The sequence below is a fragment of the Rhineura floridana genome, chromosome 1 (genome assembly GCF_030035675.1).
Source record: "Rhineura floridana isolate rRhiFlo1 chromosome 1, rRhiFlo1.hap2, whole genome shotgun sequence".
In the NCBI taxonomy this organism is placed as follows: Eukaryota; Metazoa; Chordata; class Lepidosauria; order Squamata; family Rhineuridae; genus Rhineura; species Rhineura floridana.
This window is the reverse complement of record NC_084480.1, coordinates 4,479,000-4,496,043: the sequence shown is the minus strand read 5'-3', so window position 1 is coordinate 4,496,043 and position 17,044 is coordinate 4,479,000. Positions and strand designations below refer to the sequence as shown.

The window sequence follows — 17,044 nt, the reverse complement described above, 5'->3', positions numbered from 1 at the left end:
GGGGCTTGCTCTCGAAAGAGGGAAAATGCTGTTTTTGTTTATTAAATGGAGCATTTTTCCCTCTGCAGAGGAAATGGTTTGGATTCAAGCTGTTTCTTCCAGCCCCTTTGGCTGCAGGAGGGAATTCCTGCTGAGCAACTAGAGCTTCCTTTAAGCTCCTGATTGTGCCTTTCTAGCTGTGTCCATGCCTGGCCCACATGTGATGTTACATACCACTTCAGGTGTGGAGCAGGTGGGCGTGATTTGTGGGGAAACAGCTTCACAGGCCAAATTGGGATCCCTGCCAGGCCTAGTTAAGCCTGTGGGCTAGCGGTGCCCCACCCCTCTTCTGTAAGGTGCCCTTTGGCCGTACAACCCAAATCAGTCTCCATGCTGTTTGGGGGGAGGGGCCGTAGCTCAGTGCTGTAGGGTCTGCTTTGCATGCAGAAGGTCCCAGCTTCAATCCTTGACAGCATCTCTAGGTAGACTCCCTGCCTGGGACCTTGGAGAGCCTCTGCCAGTCAGTGCAGGCAGTACCCTGCATAAGACAGCCTCCTGTATCCCTGTTTTCTTGGCACCTCTGAGCCAGTCTAAAACAATGTTTTGGTTCAGGGATCTGAAGCAAATAATGGATTTTGTGCAGTAACATTTAAGTATTATATCATTCTGTTCTAGTCACCGAATAGGGACTTACTTGTCATGGGGTTGTATTCAACCAATTTTTACTAAGTAGATCCATTGAAATTACCGGGCACAACTAATTTAAGGCCATTAATTTCAATGGGTCTCCTCTGAGTAGAAGTCAGATGAATACAATCCCAAGTGTCTGTCACGAGCTGGTATGGTGGAGGGTATAAAATGGGCTCCCTCCCTTTACGGAGCACAGAGTGGCAGACATGGGCCTTGCTGAGCAACGTCCTCTTCAGGTTACTGGCCAAGCCAAGATAAGCCTCTCTGAGGACTCTGTGTGGGACCCAGAGTTGCTTGCCTGTTCTCCTCCACTTCTTGTTTTTGAGCTGTCACTTGATTATTCCTTTGTCCATGGAGGGAGGAGGGGCTTGACCTCAGATCAAGCCCAGCTCTCTCCAGTGTTGTACAACGGCTCGTAAGGGTTTTATAGGAAGACTTCTGCCCTCACTTACATTGGGACAGCAGTGTTCCACCTTCTCTCTCCTCCTCCTTCTGAAAGGGTTTTACTTCCCTCTTGTTAACTAGGTAACTCACCAAAGTTTCCTGATGTCTCAAGTGCCCAATACCACCAGCTGTGCAAAATGGCCAAGTGGCTCCATCTATGTAGATGTGTTGCAGGCCCTTTCCTCCAGTGAGCGGCAGTGTGTCGAAACTGTTGTCAACATGGGCTATTCCTACGAGGACGTCCTGAAGGCAATGAAGAAGAAGGGGCAGAACATAGAACAGGTAAGAGGAGTCTTTCTTCTGCTTTCAGCAAACCAGGAAAAGGAAGCGAGGCTAGATGAAAGCCAACATTTGGCTTAGTTTGAGTGTTGAATGGTAGGAGCTGTATGATGTGATGTATTGGGGTTGACAATGTCCATTGGCAGAGGTCCCTTGAAGGATATGGATAGAGCCTTGCATTACTCACAACTTGGTAATAATACTGGGCTCATGAAAGAACCCATGGTGCTACTAAAGAGGAAGGGAGTGTTTGGCAACTGCTAGCCACAAAATGTTTTCAAAACGTAAGACTGTGGCCATAGCAGTGTTGGCTTTTATATCTGTGATGATGGCAAGTGTTCTTTGTGACCAGTCAGATTTAGAATCTCTAAACTCTGGCAATCAGGAAGGAACATCATAGCTTAGTAGTAGAGCTCATCGTTTGTTTACAGAAGATCCCAGGTTTGGCATTTCCAGTCAAAAGATCTTGAGAATTAGTAATTGCCAAAGAGCTATTACCATGATCCTTGGAAACCTGCTATTGGTCAGATTCTCCTGGTGTAGATGGATCCATTCATGGTCTGACCTGGTGTAAGATGTTTGTACCACCTCTCTCCCCTACCACCCTGGAAGGGCAGGATAGAAGTTTAATTAATTGTTAAAAATAGTAATAGTGGGATCATGCATGGAGTGCAGAGTGTCTCAGTTCCTTTCTGTACTGTTCCTCCTTGTAGGTTCTTGATTACCTGTTTGTCCATGGGCAGCTCTGTGAGAAGGGCTTTGATCCACTCCTTGTAGAAGCTGCGCTTGAAATGTATCAGTGTTCAGAGGAGAAGGTGAGTGCTCAATTGGTGGTTACACATTGGTGTTATACAATCACTCCTGTGATTCAGCTTAGTGCTACCTGCTTAACTTTCTGATCTTCCTACTACTGCTCTTTCACTGTGGTGACTGTTAAATCCTCTGGCTTGTATTTTGAATACCGAAAGCGATTGACTTGTAGTTTGTTATTCATTTGTTGTAATCATCCTTCAGCTCACCACTCTTTTCTGCCTTGGTATATGGTGACTTTCCTTAACCTCATGGCTGGCTCAGGATGTGGCTAGGGTTTGGCACTTTTCATGACAACATCTGAGAAAAGGGACAAGCCCAGTAGGAAGAACACCCAGTGCATGCAGTAGGTAAGCCAGATCGACACATGTGGGAAATGAGAACCCCTTAGAGACCTGTAGCCCAACTGCCTCCTATAGTGTACAGATCTTGGTCTTCTGAAATTCTCTAGAAGGTGCTTAGTAGCTGACCTGCTGAATAGGCTCAATGGGCCAAGCTGGTGGACTTTGCTACTCAGAATCCATTGGAAAATAGCTGTTATGTCTAGTTTCATACTCAGACAACATAACCAAAAGTGTTGCTGTAGAATCTACAGTGTGGATGAAGGGTGAACTGGATCTGACCAGCTGGTCAGGTTGTTTGCTCCCATGCTCCCCACAGGCCAAATTTGACAGGTCAGTGATGTTGGGTGACCCATTTGAATCAAACCATGCAGGCAAGTGCACAACCCACAAAGCCTTTCATAGCGCTCTGGGCCCTTTTCAATGGGTTGCACAAGACCCAGCAATCACTTATTGGGTCTTGCAAAGCCAGTACACACTGCTTGCCACCTGGGTCTCAAGTGACAGTGCTGGATCCAGAAGTATTCTAGACTGCAGATCTGTTTCTTCAGATGGAGTACAACTCCATCAACACCCCATACACCCAATTTTCAGATACAAGAACTGCCCACCAGTAGTGCTGCACTCTTGTCAGAATTCAGCTTCAGTTTATTGGACCTCCAATCACTTGGTTAACATAATAGCGGCCTTATCTGTTTCGGGTATGATATCCAAACTTCCTAATGACAAATCATACTGGCTTCATACAGTTTTATCTTATGTGTATATTGCCCAGATTGCTGAGAACTTTCTGCCCTAGGAGATCAGTCAATCTCTATATTTTGTGGTTCACTCCTTTCAAGGACCTATTTTAGGCAGGCATTTAATCTCAATTAGCTGCTTGGTCTTACTCTCCAATCAATTCAGTGCCTCTGCTCTTTTACGGTTCAGTTTTTTAAATTGATTTGATGTTAATTCCAGTTAAGTATCTTTTATTGGTTGGACACAAATTTGTAATTAAATAACATGTCTTGGAAGTTGTTGCATCAGGCTCTGGCTTTTCCATGGCTGTTCCTTAATGGAAGACTTTGCCTACCTAGAAACACTTAGTGGGGTCTAAGCAGTCTTTTGTCCAGATGAGGTCTCTTCCTAGAATGCTCTTAAAGGTATCCTCTTCCTTTTCTCTTCCTCAGACGACGGAACTTCTCCAGCTAATGAGTAAATTTAAAGAAATGGGATTTGAACTGAAAGACATTAAAGAGGTTTTATTATTGCACAACGACCAGGAAAATGCACTGGAAGATCTAATGACCCGGGCAGGAGCCAGTTGAAGAGTGCTGGGCGGAGCACAAGCCTTGCCCTGCCAACCAGACCATTTACCGCCATCATCATGTGGCTCTCCCTGCAGGTGCGGGAAGGAGGACAACACCGCAAGGATTCTGCCTTTCCTGGATGCTGAGAGAGCTGGTCCGTTGGCACACATCAATCCAGTATGCCATTCCCATCGGAGAGAGCCCAGGCTGCTTTCTTCAATTAAAGTTTAAGTGTCCTTTCCTGAGTTTCCTTTTTTTGGCTAGGCCACGGAGAATCTTGACTGGAGTTGTACATAGTCAGACCAGGCTAGTTGTATATCTCCCCCACCCCACCCCCACATCTTGCACTGGACTCGGTCAGAGAAGTATCAGCCTGGCTCTGAAACGAACAATGCTTTGGCTCCTTGAAGCTGCTTTCATTTGTGTGTCTGCTTGTACTGAAAACATTGACCCTCGGTCAAGATTAACAGAAGTCTACCTTTAGTGCAATGGAATTTCAGTTTTGTTCAGTGGAGAGGGGAGTCTTTGGTTTAAGGTTAGCATGTAACTTAGTGTGACACTGGTTCTGAAACTGCCGCTATGCATAGAGAAGCTGTATTGCTTCTTTTTCTGGTGTGTTGGCTCTGGCTGCTCACATTCTTGCCAGTGCTTGAATAAATACGTTCTCAGAACAGGTAAGCTGTGAATCCCAATTTGGACCCCTCGTCCACTGGCTGTTTTTTTAAGCCTGGGGAAAGAGACTCGAACCTCGGTACTTTCCTGTCCTCCCCAGGGTGGTAGTTTTTTTATTTAAGCAGAGGCCCTTCTGGGAAATCAGCTGATCATCAGTTTAAAATAGTTACGCAGTGTGAAATTGGAAGTCTATCTTTCAAGCACTTTCTTTTTAATCTTCACCGCATTGGTTCCATTTTTTCGCACTGTTATAGTTATCATTAATCTATTAACATCCTAGTAATAGGAATCAGACTTTAGGTTTTGATAGTACAAAAGTGTATTATGTTGTACATGGTTAAAGATCTAAATACATAAAATATAAGCAGTCTTGATCTTTGGAGTAATTTGCTAAGTATTTTGGTTCTGCAGAAAGAGATACTAATAAAACCTTAAAATGTGGCTTGTGGTGTCCTGCTTTCGGGCTGTAGCAGGGAGAAGAAATGACTGAATCTGGAATGGCTGTAGCTAATTAACTCTCCTATAACGTAAGAACATCTTGAGACGTCTCAAAGTTCCAGGTTTGGAGGGTTTTTTCCTAAGTCACTACAGAGATTTCAGTAAGCACAGTATAAAAACACTTTCAGCACTCTGGATCCCCCAATTGGGTAACACCCCACCACCAAACCATTTCAATATCTGATTTGCTTCTGTCTTCAAGTGAGTCATCATAAGGGATCAGAGTGGGATTGACCTCTAGAGTTCATGGTTCACTATAGGAACATGCAGCAGCTGCACAGTGTCCAGTGACGGTTAACAGTGGCTTTGTGACTTGAATGTTGGAATCAGGTTTAAACTTACCATGTCACGTCCGAGCAGAAAGGAAACTAAATCTCATATATTAAACTACCGTCCCATTCTACAGGATGTGATGACTGGCAATAAAGACCTGAGTTTCTGCACTTTTCAATTGGGAGCAGAGCCCCGTGCCCCTGATCCACATCTTTTCATGCCTGAGATATATTGTAACTATTGGCCATGCACGCACACACACACACAAAACCCCCTCACTGCTTAAGCGACTCCTTGTGGTTGGCCTACCACTTTCCTAATGGCAACTTGCCTCTGCTAACTGGAGGGATCCAACAGCTTTAAGACAATAATTACTGAGTGACATCTGAGGCAAGGGTGCTGTTTACACTGTAGTCTCTCTGCATATGTGAGCCTAATTATGTGCTGATCCTGCAGCCACAGTGATGGCACTTAGCCATGTGGACAGAGCACAAGAAAATATAATTAGCCACACACTGCATATGTGTTGGCATAAAAGCCTGCCCACTTTCCACCCTCCAGGGGGCCTGTGCTGCTGCTGCTGCTCAGTTTCCTTCCATGACTTGCAAGCAGGATGCTGTCAGCCTCTCATCTCTGCAGCCAAAGGCAGCTACTGATCCAGTTGTACATCCAGTGTATGTTTCTGAGCTGCTGGTGCTGGTATTTAGCGCTTCTGCCCTGATGTGAAATCCTTTTGCAATCAAACATAGATTACATTTTATCAGAGTATTTAATGACACAATTTAGATTGCTGTGCAAGTTTTGCTCAATTATCTTTTTACTTCAATTAAAAACTCGGTATAAAAGTGACATGCATACTAAAACTCATTCTAACTCCATTCACTTTACCTTCCAGGAGTTGGGGTGCACTACCTTTCAAAACCTTTAGAAACATTTCCACGTATTTAGTGCAAAGCTCTTGTGTCAAGTTGCTAACCTAGATTCTCAACCATTTTACTAATTGGCTAAGCTGTGCAGTACTGAAAAGTAGAAGCAGCGTCCTTGCTGCCTTTATACTTGAAAGCTCTACTCACTGAGCCCTGAAGCTGTGGGGTGCTAATGGAAGTCCCTGGGTTGGGCCTGATCTGCAGTAAAGAGATCAGTGCTATAGCCTCTGAAGGGCTGTGTCAAAGTCACAAAGGCCAAGCAAGAAAAAGGTGAGATTAGGCTACGGCCTCTTGTGTCATGTGAATGACAACACTCCTTCTTTCAAATGGAGCATGTTTGCAGTCTAGAGGTACCACAGGCAGGACCATATAGCTGCCTGACTAGCAAGCTTCTGGCTTAGATGAGCCTCTGGACAGAAGGCTCCATTAATAAACGCAAAGCTACCTTTCAGAAACTGCAAGCTAGACAGACTAAATCTCAACTCCTCAATATACTTTCTCCCTGATGCACAGAAGGAAACAAATGAAAAACTGCTACAGTGATGTATAGCACGATGGTATCCAGGTATTGCCAGGTTTTAGAGTGTACTGGCTCACGACCTTATATTGTCTCATTGGGGGTTTTAGCATCTCAAGCTTCTGTTACCACTTTTGTGAATCCTTTTATATTTCCTTTCAGTCCATCTTGGAAAAGCCCCTGAAGTGCCTACAAGGTTACTGTCCAAAGTTCTGCTTCCTCTTGTGGTTGTTACCATAAACTAAGAATTCACAAATTCTTTTGGCAGGCAGGATAGGTAGGGTGGCTTAATGAAAAGTTCCTGCTTAGAAATCTTGTCTAGCGAGGCACCAATTTCACAGCGTTGTTAGGCAAGTGATCTTTACGACAGTCATGTAAAAGCTTCAGGCAACATGTCACCCTGCTTTCCCTCTTGCAGTCTGACAGCCTGTTTCTCCTAAGTCATCTTCACAAGGATCTTGAAGGTCATAGTGCGTGAAGCACAGTGATGCTCAACGCAGCAGCATCGCAGTGACTGAAATCACTTGGTGTGCAAGCACCTGATGAGTAGATAGCCAAGGCGTTAATGTAGAATGTTTGGTAAACCGGGGTGGAAGGGAAGACAGGGATAACTGTATGGATGTAAGTAGTCTGTGTCCCTGCCTTCAATGCTCCACCAGCTCCACTGTCTCATTTGATACTTTAGAAGCCCTAAGCTGCCACAGAGCAGCCATGCAGTGGATTGTATTACTTTGGTGGCAACTGGTACCTCTTCTTCAAAACACACTGCCTGATCGCCCAGCTGGTTTGTGGTTTGGGTAGGGCAGGGGGAAAGTACAAAAAACTGCCATTAACATGAGCAGTTGTTGGGATGATTGTGGGATCACTTTTTCCACTTCCCAATGACTTGGCCACCAAGGTCGAGTCTATGTGTGAATGGCAAAGCACACGAAGTGCACAGGCTGCCGCTGAGTTTCTTCTGCTACTGCTGAAGCTAACCCATAGTCCTTCCCTAGAACATGTGCCACAAAGAAGTAGTCCTCCCTGCCTTGAGATGCTGGCTGCTGAAGGCCATGCATGTCCACAGCTATTGCATGAGGAAGTGGTCTGGTGCCGTCCCACTCGCAGGAGCAGCCAAGAAAGGCTGCAACTGAGTTCGCAACCTGTGAATGGATTTTGATTTCAGCAGCAGGATGTCATCTAGTTGTGTCACAAAGTCTTCGAAATCCTAACAGAAGAAAAACAAAGTCAGTAGGAAATAAGGATGGGGGAATGTGCTTGTTAGAGACCATGAAGAGTGTTTTTAGAATCTGAATTGAATGTCACCTCAAAGGTCATCTAGTCCAGGCTTCTGCCTCTGAAGGAATTTCACTGCTGCAGAATCTCCAATAAGTGGTCCTAGAATCTTGGCCTGGCTACCTCTAGCAAAGGAGAGGCCAACAACCGTCCACGGCAGCTTGTACTGTTAGGCAGTTTTTGCTAGTATTTAGTTGAAATACCCTTTCTTGTAAATTTAACTGCTGGTTTCCCCCTCCATCATCTGCAACAGCCTTTCAAATATTTGAAGATGGCTATTAAATTGCCTTTTAATAATCGCCTCCAGGCTTGATAAGGTTCCATTTGAGTAAAAGGTACAAGGTCAGTTTCACAGATCAGAAACTTGAATGGAAAAAATGTACTTGAATTCTGAGCTCTGACAGGATATTTGCATTTTGAGGCTTTTAAGCTGAAACCATTTCTCGCCCTGGAGTGCTTTGGGACATTACCACAAAATTCTTCTGCCAAGAGCAGTGGGACTGCTCTGTAGCAAAATATTCCTTCAAAAGGGTAGAGTCTCTGCTATATCCAAAGCCCTATTTCTGCTTCCTATATCCATATATCCCCCCACTTCAGTTTTCTTCCCAGGACTGGTGTATTATTGCTAAACCTATTTGTGGGTGTGCCCTGGGACTGAGGAGAATTCAGATCCTGCAGTTCTACAAGGTCTATGGCCACACCCCATTCCTGCCCTCACTGAACTTGGAGCACTACCTGCAGGTCAGCCATGGTAGCAGATCTTTCCACAGCAACACGGGGGGGGGGGCACTTCAACCAAAGATCTGTTCTGCCCCCAGAGAGGGAGAACTGCCTGCTCAAACAACACCTCAGCTACCTGGGAGGTTAGGATTGCTCCGTTAATCACTTTAAATTTTAGGCACACAGTTATGCATTATTGTAGTAATTATCTCTAAACCACACATCTCAAGGATTTTTCAGGAAAGATTTTTTGAGAAATAAGTCACACCTGGAGCAGGAAATGAGTGAAACTTGCTGAGAATTAGGGACTATAATTGCAAAATTCCCAACCACGCAAGGTCAGAAGAAAATGTGCGTATTTCTATTAATTTTATTTACTAGATTGTTGTTCAGTATGGTGATGGCAGGACAGAAGTTGACAAGAAGGGGGCACAAAACAAGGCCAAGGACAAACATTCCTCTTTGCCTTCCTTACCCCACACCAAAGGCCTGTCCTGAAGCCTCTCTTTGGTATTGAATTAGCAAAGCACACACTGGGATTTCCTCTACAACCAAGTGGGCAAGTGAAAGTACACTCCTAGTGAACAAAGATTTTGACTTTGTTGTTGTTATGTGCCTTCAAGTCAATTACGACTTATGGCGACGCTATGAATCAGTGACCTCCAATAGCATCCTATTCCAACCCTATTCCAACGGTTTCTATATATTCATGAACCTGTGGAATACACCCAGCCATACTCTCAAATATCTTGAGCAGGGCTTTGTGTGCTTAAAAAAAGCTTTTTTTTAAAAAAGTTCTGCATTAAGAAAAGTTGCAATGAGTAAATTATGTACATTTGTGTATATTCCCTTAGATATTACTAAAACTGGTAGGAATGGCAAGGACCTATATCCCAATGTACAGTGACCCCTTCTAACTTTAGAGATTTTATCAAACCTTGTCCAAAAAATGGAAACCATTTTTTCAGGCTTTAGACCCTCCAGCCCCCAAAGGAAACAGATGAAAGCTAGGGCAGGATACTGATCTGTTGCCACTAACAAATGTATGTGCAGAAAAACTACAGCAGCACTATCACAGGTAATTTGTAGATGAATTAAACAATACTGTCAACTAAAAAGCAGTAAATGAAATTGGGAACAGAAACGTTGCCCCAGAACATGTCCTGCTGCACAACACCTACTGAAGTGGCTTATAGACTGAGCAAAGTAGGGCAAGAGCGGTCAGTCACACGGTCAAGCTCTATCCCTCCAAATTGTAGAAAAAATATACACATTTGAAACTCAGGTTCAGGCAGCAGCACAAGCATGGGAACTTTATGGTAAGAGCAGCATAAGCTGCTGTAGACCAGAACCTCCAACCTACAGGCTTAATTAGGCCCAGAAAGAGCCTTCATTTGGTCTGTGAGGCCATTTTCCCCTAAAGCAAGCCCACCTGTCCCACACCTGATGTCAGGTGTGAAGCAGATAAAGACGTAGCTGCAAAGGAACAATTGGGAGCTGGCAAGCAGGGCTTACTGACAGCAAGCCCCTTTGCAATTGTCCGTTTGCAGGTGTGGTTTCAATCTAAACTGCATCTTTAAATGGACAAAGTGGTTCAATCAGCTGATTGGTGCTGACAGTGAACCCCTTTAACTTGTTACCTGATGTCAGTGACATGCTGTTGACTTGAGGGTGGAACTGCCCACATGTCAAAAGTGGTCCACAGGGGATAGGGGGAGGGGTTACTGTCTGGTCCCCTGGCTGGATGCAGTTTCCCTGTCTCTGCTATAGGCCATGACCTACCCCTATTAAATGCAGGAAGCTGCCACAAGGGTGCCTCTGTGCATCTTTGTTGTCTTCAAAAGGTTTGGGCCAAGAAGCTGCCCCCATACACCCTTTCTGCTACTGCAGAATTAAGAACCAGCCTCACTGAGAGTTTTCATAAATGCTCTTCGACAAATACTTAAAATGCAAGACATCATCCAAAGATGGGCCTGAAGAGTTCTGTATGGTTTGGAAGTTGGGAGTCTTTTGAAATTCTCCTAACTAGGCACTTTCAAATATCTTAAAGGTTCAGCCAAGTTGGGAGGTGTTTTTTTGTTTTGTTTTTACAGATAATCCCTGCTGCTGCCAGGAAGCTCTCTGTGCAGTCCCTCTCTTTGACCTTCCTTGCCGATATTCAGTTTGCTGACTATCAGGAAAGGGAGCTGGCAATGGCCTTTCAGGTTGGCTTCTTCTGTCAGGCGAAGTCCCCCCCCAAATGAATGCCAAGATTGTTTTTTTAATTTTTACTAAAGGGTGTCCCCCTTATGAACCCAGAAGACTCTGCACCCAGTATAGAGCTTCTGCAGTCTCAGCAACAAGAAGAGATGATCCATGTAGAAATAAACACGGCTGCAGGGGGCTTTGAAGAACCTTCAAACACACTCACCAAGTCCGACACCTTACTGATCAAGCTCTCTTCCTGAAAACATAGGAGGGCCATTTCGTCCAGCTGTTCCTGATGGATTTGGAGCACAAACTGCCTATTGGGCAATATTAAAAACAACAACCTTGGTAACAGAGTCCTTGGCATTACTCACTGCAGCCACCTTTGGCAGTTCTCAGGTTTGCCCTACAGAGGCTAACCAGCTTGCCAGGGGCCTCCTACGGCCACCCTGACATACTGTTCCTGGGCAGGGGAAAAGCCACGAACAGACAGTATGTGGCCTTGCTTTCGTCTTGAGCATTCAGAGCATGTTCACCTTGCCAGTCATTCTTACCACCGCCCAGTCCATCTAATTATCCCTATACTGCAGAAGGAAGTGGGAGCTTCTTCACTGCTCAGTCCCTTTATTACTATACTAGAAACACAGGGGAAGTTGCTGAGGAAGCGGTGGTGGATTGTGCTCTCTGCAAGGGGTGTGGCTTAGAACAAGGGTTCCCAAACTGTGGCCTATGAGCGTCATTCAGGCAGCCTGCAGCATATCAGTGAATTTGTGGCTCAAGGTGGGAAATAGCACATCCACCATATGAAATATTCATACTGATTTAATTGTATTTTATTGCTTCTTTTATTTTATATTGTATCTTATTGTATTAGACAATATTTACAATGTATGAGAAATAAGAAACAATAAAATAAAATTAAAAATCATACCGCATCTAGCACAGGGCATTACAATTACTACAACTGGGAAAAAATATTAAGTGGTCTGCCAAGATCCTCAGCAATTTTCAAGTGGTCCATGGTGGTGGTGGTGCGTTTGGGAACCCCTGGCTTATAAATTTCCCATCAGCTGCCAACCGTTGCAACAGCCAACTCTCTCTTGCAAACTGGTGGTGTGGCGGGAAACGAGAATCCAGAAAACTCACCTTCCCAAAGCTTCCTTATACTGGGGTGAGCTTTGAGACAAATCCTGTAGACTAGAAGAATTCAGTGAGGTCTTGGGAGACTTGGAGTTCATCCCCTCGGAGGCAACCCTTGAATCCTGTTCTGTGTCATCAGAAGGCATGTGTGTAAACATATTCTGAGTAAATTTGTTCTTAAGGAAACCCATTTTCTTGCCACTGAATGTTAACTTGAACGCTTTCTGCGAATAGCCAAGTTCCAGTTTCCCAAGACCCAAGCTGGGCCACGGTGTAACGCTCTCCCCAGAGGGCTCCTTGTTTCCTGCATCGTGAGAGTTGGACAGTGCACTGGAAATGGAAGCCTTTCCCATTGCGTCAGTATGTTTGAGATGTGTCGTGGGCTTGGAATCACCTTCTTCATCCAGGCTGAATTGCCCTGAGCAGCTCAAGGAGGCAATCCCGGTCGCTTCGGTGTCTGCATCATACTGTGGGCTAGCCAGATACTCACTGAACTGTAGGTTACTTAGGAGCAAGGTGTCCCCGCTGTCTGCATGTCGAGAGAGGAGATCGACCAGGCCTGCGTCTCTGGGAGAGTATCCACAAACACAACCATAAGGTTCAGTCAAGCCTGATGCACCCCCCAAGGGAGAAGAAACCTTTGGACTGTGACAAGACTGAGAGTGCCACTTGGGGTTGCCTTGTGGAGAGAGCACCTGGTCAGCTTTTCTCCTCCAGTGACCTGCTTCATGCAAGCTGGGTGCAGGGGGGAGTTCTTCCCCATGAAGATGCCTGGTGCCCTCATCCAATTGCTTTCTGGGGCTAAAGGGTTTCTCCTCCACCATCCCCTCCTTCGGCAGAGCCCTCTCTTGCCCCTGGAGGGAAGGGTCGTCTTCTGGCCTGTCTGTAGTCCCAGTGCTGAGAAGGGACACCCCCAAAGGACTCACCCCTCTAGCAGCAACGTCCACGGAGAAATCCAGAGTTCCACAAAGGTCTGTTCCTGTTTGGAGATGCTTTTTCCCTGCAATTCCTGACAGCGGACCATGTCTGCTTCCCATCAGGTCATCAGCAGAGCAACTTAGGGTTCCCAGCGGGGGGGCCAAAGGTGGACTTTGTGCTGCCTTTTCAGGCCCGGGGAAGCACTCACCGGGGCAACTTAGAGGTAAATCTATACATTTGAGTTGCTTTTGCCCAAGAAGCAATTCTTTGGTGCTCATCCTGTTACACATAATACTGTCCTGTGAGCAGTAAGGTTTCTCTGGCATGTCATTCTTTGGAGAGGAATCGAGTGCCGGGGTTTCTTCTGTGCTCCAGTCGGAATGACAGTTGTTGGCTTCCTCAAAGCTAACAGCCTCCTCCGCCCTTGGCACAGCTGCCCCTTTATTCTCAAGCCCACACGGTTTGAAAAATAGGCTTTGTCCGCCCTGGACTTCCCAACTTTCGCCGCATTCTCTCTGGTGGAGGAAGAAGGACCCTCCCTGGCTGCATTCCCCCCCAGCCTCCACCTCAGGCTTCTCCTGGCTGGGGCCAGCAGAGAAGGAATCCTCACTGAAGTCGCTGTCCTCCAGATCCTCCAGCTGCATCATTTCATCGTGATACTGAGGAGGAGACACGGGAGTCTGGCAAGGGGGCTCCGGCTTCACCCGAATCTCCTGAGGCTTATACTGGGCCAAGAATTTCTCTAGCGGCTGGTAGTCCAGTTTCTGCTGCAGGATCGGAGGCTGCTGGAATTGCTGGTGGTAAAGGCGGAGGTGTTGCTCCCTGTCTTTCTGATGTGGCGGGAGACTTGTCCAGGCTGCAGCGCACTGCTCTGCAAACACTCTCACACCTTTCTCCAGGTGGGCTGACGGAGGCTCTGTGCCACCAAGGGAAAAGTCTGCTCTAGAAACGAGCTGCTTCTGCACCGGTTGTGCTCTCAGGCACTTGATGCGCTGTCTGTCTCCTTGGCCACCTTCTCTCCTGGCCGCAAAGTCCTTCCCAATGTTGCTCTTCCCAGAATGCAGCTCCGTTGGGTCCTCTGTTGTCTTTTTGCCCGGTGGAGCTGCCCTCAGAACTTTAACCGGGCTGGTGCAGCCAAGCCACTGTGCACCAAAATGCCCTTTGCGGGCCTGTCCTTTGGGGGTAGAAGAGAAAGGCGGGTGCAGTGGATGAAAAAGCAATGGCGAAGCCTTCACCCTTGAAGCTAGAGGTGTTGGGGGATGCTGCAGCCCCAGCTTTACTTTCTTAGGAGAGCTCTTTTCCCCACCTTGTGAACAAGAACTCTGTATGCGTTTGGGAGACATGCTGCCTGGAGTTCGCCGCCTGCTTGCAACAGGCGTGCAACATTTCAACCCTCTCTTCAACTCTTTCACCCTGGCAACGAAAAACTGGACATTAGACAAAGAAATTATTTCAGACCATGTTCAGTATTTACTGTTGCTTAATACCTGTGTATAGTACTTACCAGTGCTCAGAGCATTTGAGATACATTATCTTGTTGCAGCCCTGGCAGCGACCATGCAAGACAGATCCCCATACCACAGCCACCTGGTCAGCTCATGGTAGAAGGGAAATCCTGAACTACGGACTTCCCAATTCGTAGCTCTACCTCTACACTAGCCATCTAAGTGGACACCTTTAAGGCGGGCTCATCCTGGTGCAGTTCCATCAGAACCAATGGCGCTACACTGGTAGGAGGAACTCTCTTAAAGCTCATATAAAAATATACAGAACTGTGGAGTTCCAGTGCCCTTCTGCTAGATTTCTCCATCTGCTGGTGAAATACAATCTCTCCTGTTGAGTTTCTTTCGTACACTTTGCAGAAGTGTAAACCACAGTACAGAGAAGAGGCGGTAAGCGCAAGCATAGGGGAGGAGGGGGTGCACTGCCAGGGTTAGTCAGTGGGAGGTGGTGCCTTTGGTGGCAAGCTGGAGGTCAGCCAAGGTGGAGGGAGGTGCAGAGACATGAGACTAAACTAGTAATCATGCTTGACGATATTAATCCAAACATTCTGCCTTGCATGTATGTTTCCATTTGGGTTTTCCAGAATCTGCAAGTTTGGCTGGAGCTGTTCACAAACAGTGACATGAATCAATGAGTACTGAGAGGTGGCCTAGGCCCTCCGCTAGAGCACAGAGAGAGAGTGCCCTAGGGCACTGTCATGTGTTCTGGGGTGAGGTAAACGCCCCTATTTAGATAAATTTTTGGGTGGCGAATGAATTCAAAAAAATTCCAGGGTGTGTCTGATCTTTAAGTATGATGGTGCTGAGAGTGTGTTTGTTCCTTTTATCAGGAAAAAAATCCTTCTGCTGGTGCTGCGTAAAACAGCAGCTTGGCTGGCCTCAGCTGCCTGCCCATCTTTCTGAATGAGACCGGGCTACTGCTGAGAGCAGCCAAACCACTGCTTGAAGGGACAGCAAGAAGTGAAAAGAAGTAATCAGCTATCACACACACACACATTTTTCTGGGGGCTGAATGGCCATGCAAAAATTGGGAGGGGGATAGTTGACCCAGCTTTAAAGAGCAGCGAAGCAGGGGACTTTAGGACTTGCCACTTCCAAGCTCTCTCAACGGCTACAAATCCCAGAATTCCTTTGTTGATGCTGGCATTTATTCAGCATAGGCAGAAGGTGTGTGGTGTTGAGATCCTGGCAACAGCAGGATCCAGTACTGCTGATCAGATTTACAGGGCCCAGGAATGGATCAGATCCCCAGAGTGGATAGAACTGATCCTAGATCCCAGAGACAGCGAGCAGGCTCTAAAGGGCAGTTGCCACTTGTTGTGTGTTGTAAATACACACATGTGCCATATTGCCAAGTCTGGCTTTAAATAACAATCATGCAACCAGAAACAAGGAGATTAAGCACAGAGATCTCAAGCTAAAGGACACCAATCCACCCTCCCAGTTTTTGAAAAACAGGGTCTGTTGTACAGCAGATGGGGAGTGTAATCTGCACTGAGCACAGAAAACAGATTCTTGGGCACTGAGGAAAAGACCAGCTAGTTCCCTCAAAAGAAAGGCAGTACAACCATAAAAAAAGGGGGGGAGAAAGGTTTCATCTGCCAAAGAGAGAACCCAATTTTAGAATTCTTCACCAAACAGGAGAGCACTTACAGGAAAGACCTATTTTAATTATCAGTAATACTGCAATTCATTGTTTCCTCAGGAAGGGATTTAGCAGTGGAGAAGACCAGTGTATGTGGACAAATGTACCCAAGATGATTGTAACCTCTCTAAACATGACAGCAATGTCCTCAAGATGTACAAAATCATTATTAATATATTTGCATATTTATTAGAAAGCAATCAAATCAAGACATTTTAGAAACTGCTATTGATATGAAATGGAAATGGACTTATGGTGACCCTATGAATAGGGTTTTCATGGTAAGCGGTATTCAGAGGGGGTTTACCCTTGCCTTCCTCTGAGGCTGAGACTATCCCAGGGTCACCCAGTGAGCTCCATGGCTGTATGGGGATTTGAACCCTGGTCTCCGAGGTCATAGTCCAACATCTTAACCACTACACAACACTGGTATACATAGAATAAATTACTGGCTACAAATTTCAATAGGATCTCTTTAATATTATTAAAATTATTTGGATGGATTAGTAGAGGATGTAGATTTGGAACTGGTAACACATTAGTAGACTGCTGTTAAAGTTGCTGTTGCATGTTATTCATAAGAGACTTTACCTCCCAGTTTATCAGAATACTGTTTTTAAGAGGTTTTTAAAAAATCACCTATATATTTTTTTTACAAGCTAGAGAAAGAAATGGTCCGGGAGTGGTCATCACTTGACTTTAATAAACGGGCCTTGTTTACTTAAACTTGGAATGTTTTAGCATCCTAATACCTATGTTACCATTTTTCACATTTGTACTTTTTGTAAATTTTCTATTTAAAGTAGTATCTGTATTATTATTTACAGTAGTTATAAAATTATGTGTGCTGGGTAAAAACACACATAGGAAGTTAACCAGCAGAGGGCGTGGATGAAAGGTGTCCCTTAAAGAGTATTTCCCCAACACAAATGAGTA

General features: G+C 45.6%; 2 protein-coding genes across 9 annotated transcripts in view; one reads left to right on the top strand and one right to left on the bottom strand.

Annotated features, from left to right (window-relative positions):
- The window catches only part of UBAP1 (ubiquitin associated protein 1), a 42,726-nt gene extending 37,778 nt beyond the window's left edge, over nucleotides 1-4,948 (top strand). For all 5 annotated transcript variants that reach the window (XM_061613304.1, XM_061613274.1, XM_061613294.1 and 2 more), the window contains exons 5-7: nucleotides 1,195-1,395; nucleotides 2,106-2,207; nucleotides 3,716-4,948. In XM_061613304.1, the coding sequence (XP_061469288.1) occupies nucleotides 1,195-1,395; nucleotides 2,106-2,207; nucleotides 3,716-3,853 (441 nt within the window). In that variant the 3' untranslated portion in view covers nucleotides 3,854-4,948. The remainder of the gene's footprint in view (nucleotides 1-1,194; nucleotides 1,396-2,105; nucleotides 2,208-3,715) is intronic.
- The window catches only part of KIF24 (kinesin family member 24), a 61,285-nt gene continuing 49,027 nt past the window's right edge, over nucleotides 4,787-17,044 (bottom strand). For all 4 annotated transcript variants that reach the window (XM_061613255.1, XM_061613260.1, XM_061613271.1 and 1 more), the window contains exons 11-13: nucleotides 12,050-14,374; nucleotides 11,127-11,220; nucleotides 4,787-7,928 (exon numbers count right to left, since the gene is read on the bottom strand). In XM_061613255.1, coding sequence (XP_061469239.1) covers nucleotides 7,788-7,928; nucleotides 11,127-11,220; nucleotides 12,050-14,374 — 2,560 coding nt within the window. In that variant the 3' untranslated portion in view covers nucleotides 4,787-7,787. The remainder of the gene's footprint in view (nucleotides 7,929-11,126; nucleotides 11,221-12,049; nucleotides 14,375-17,044) is intronic.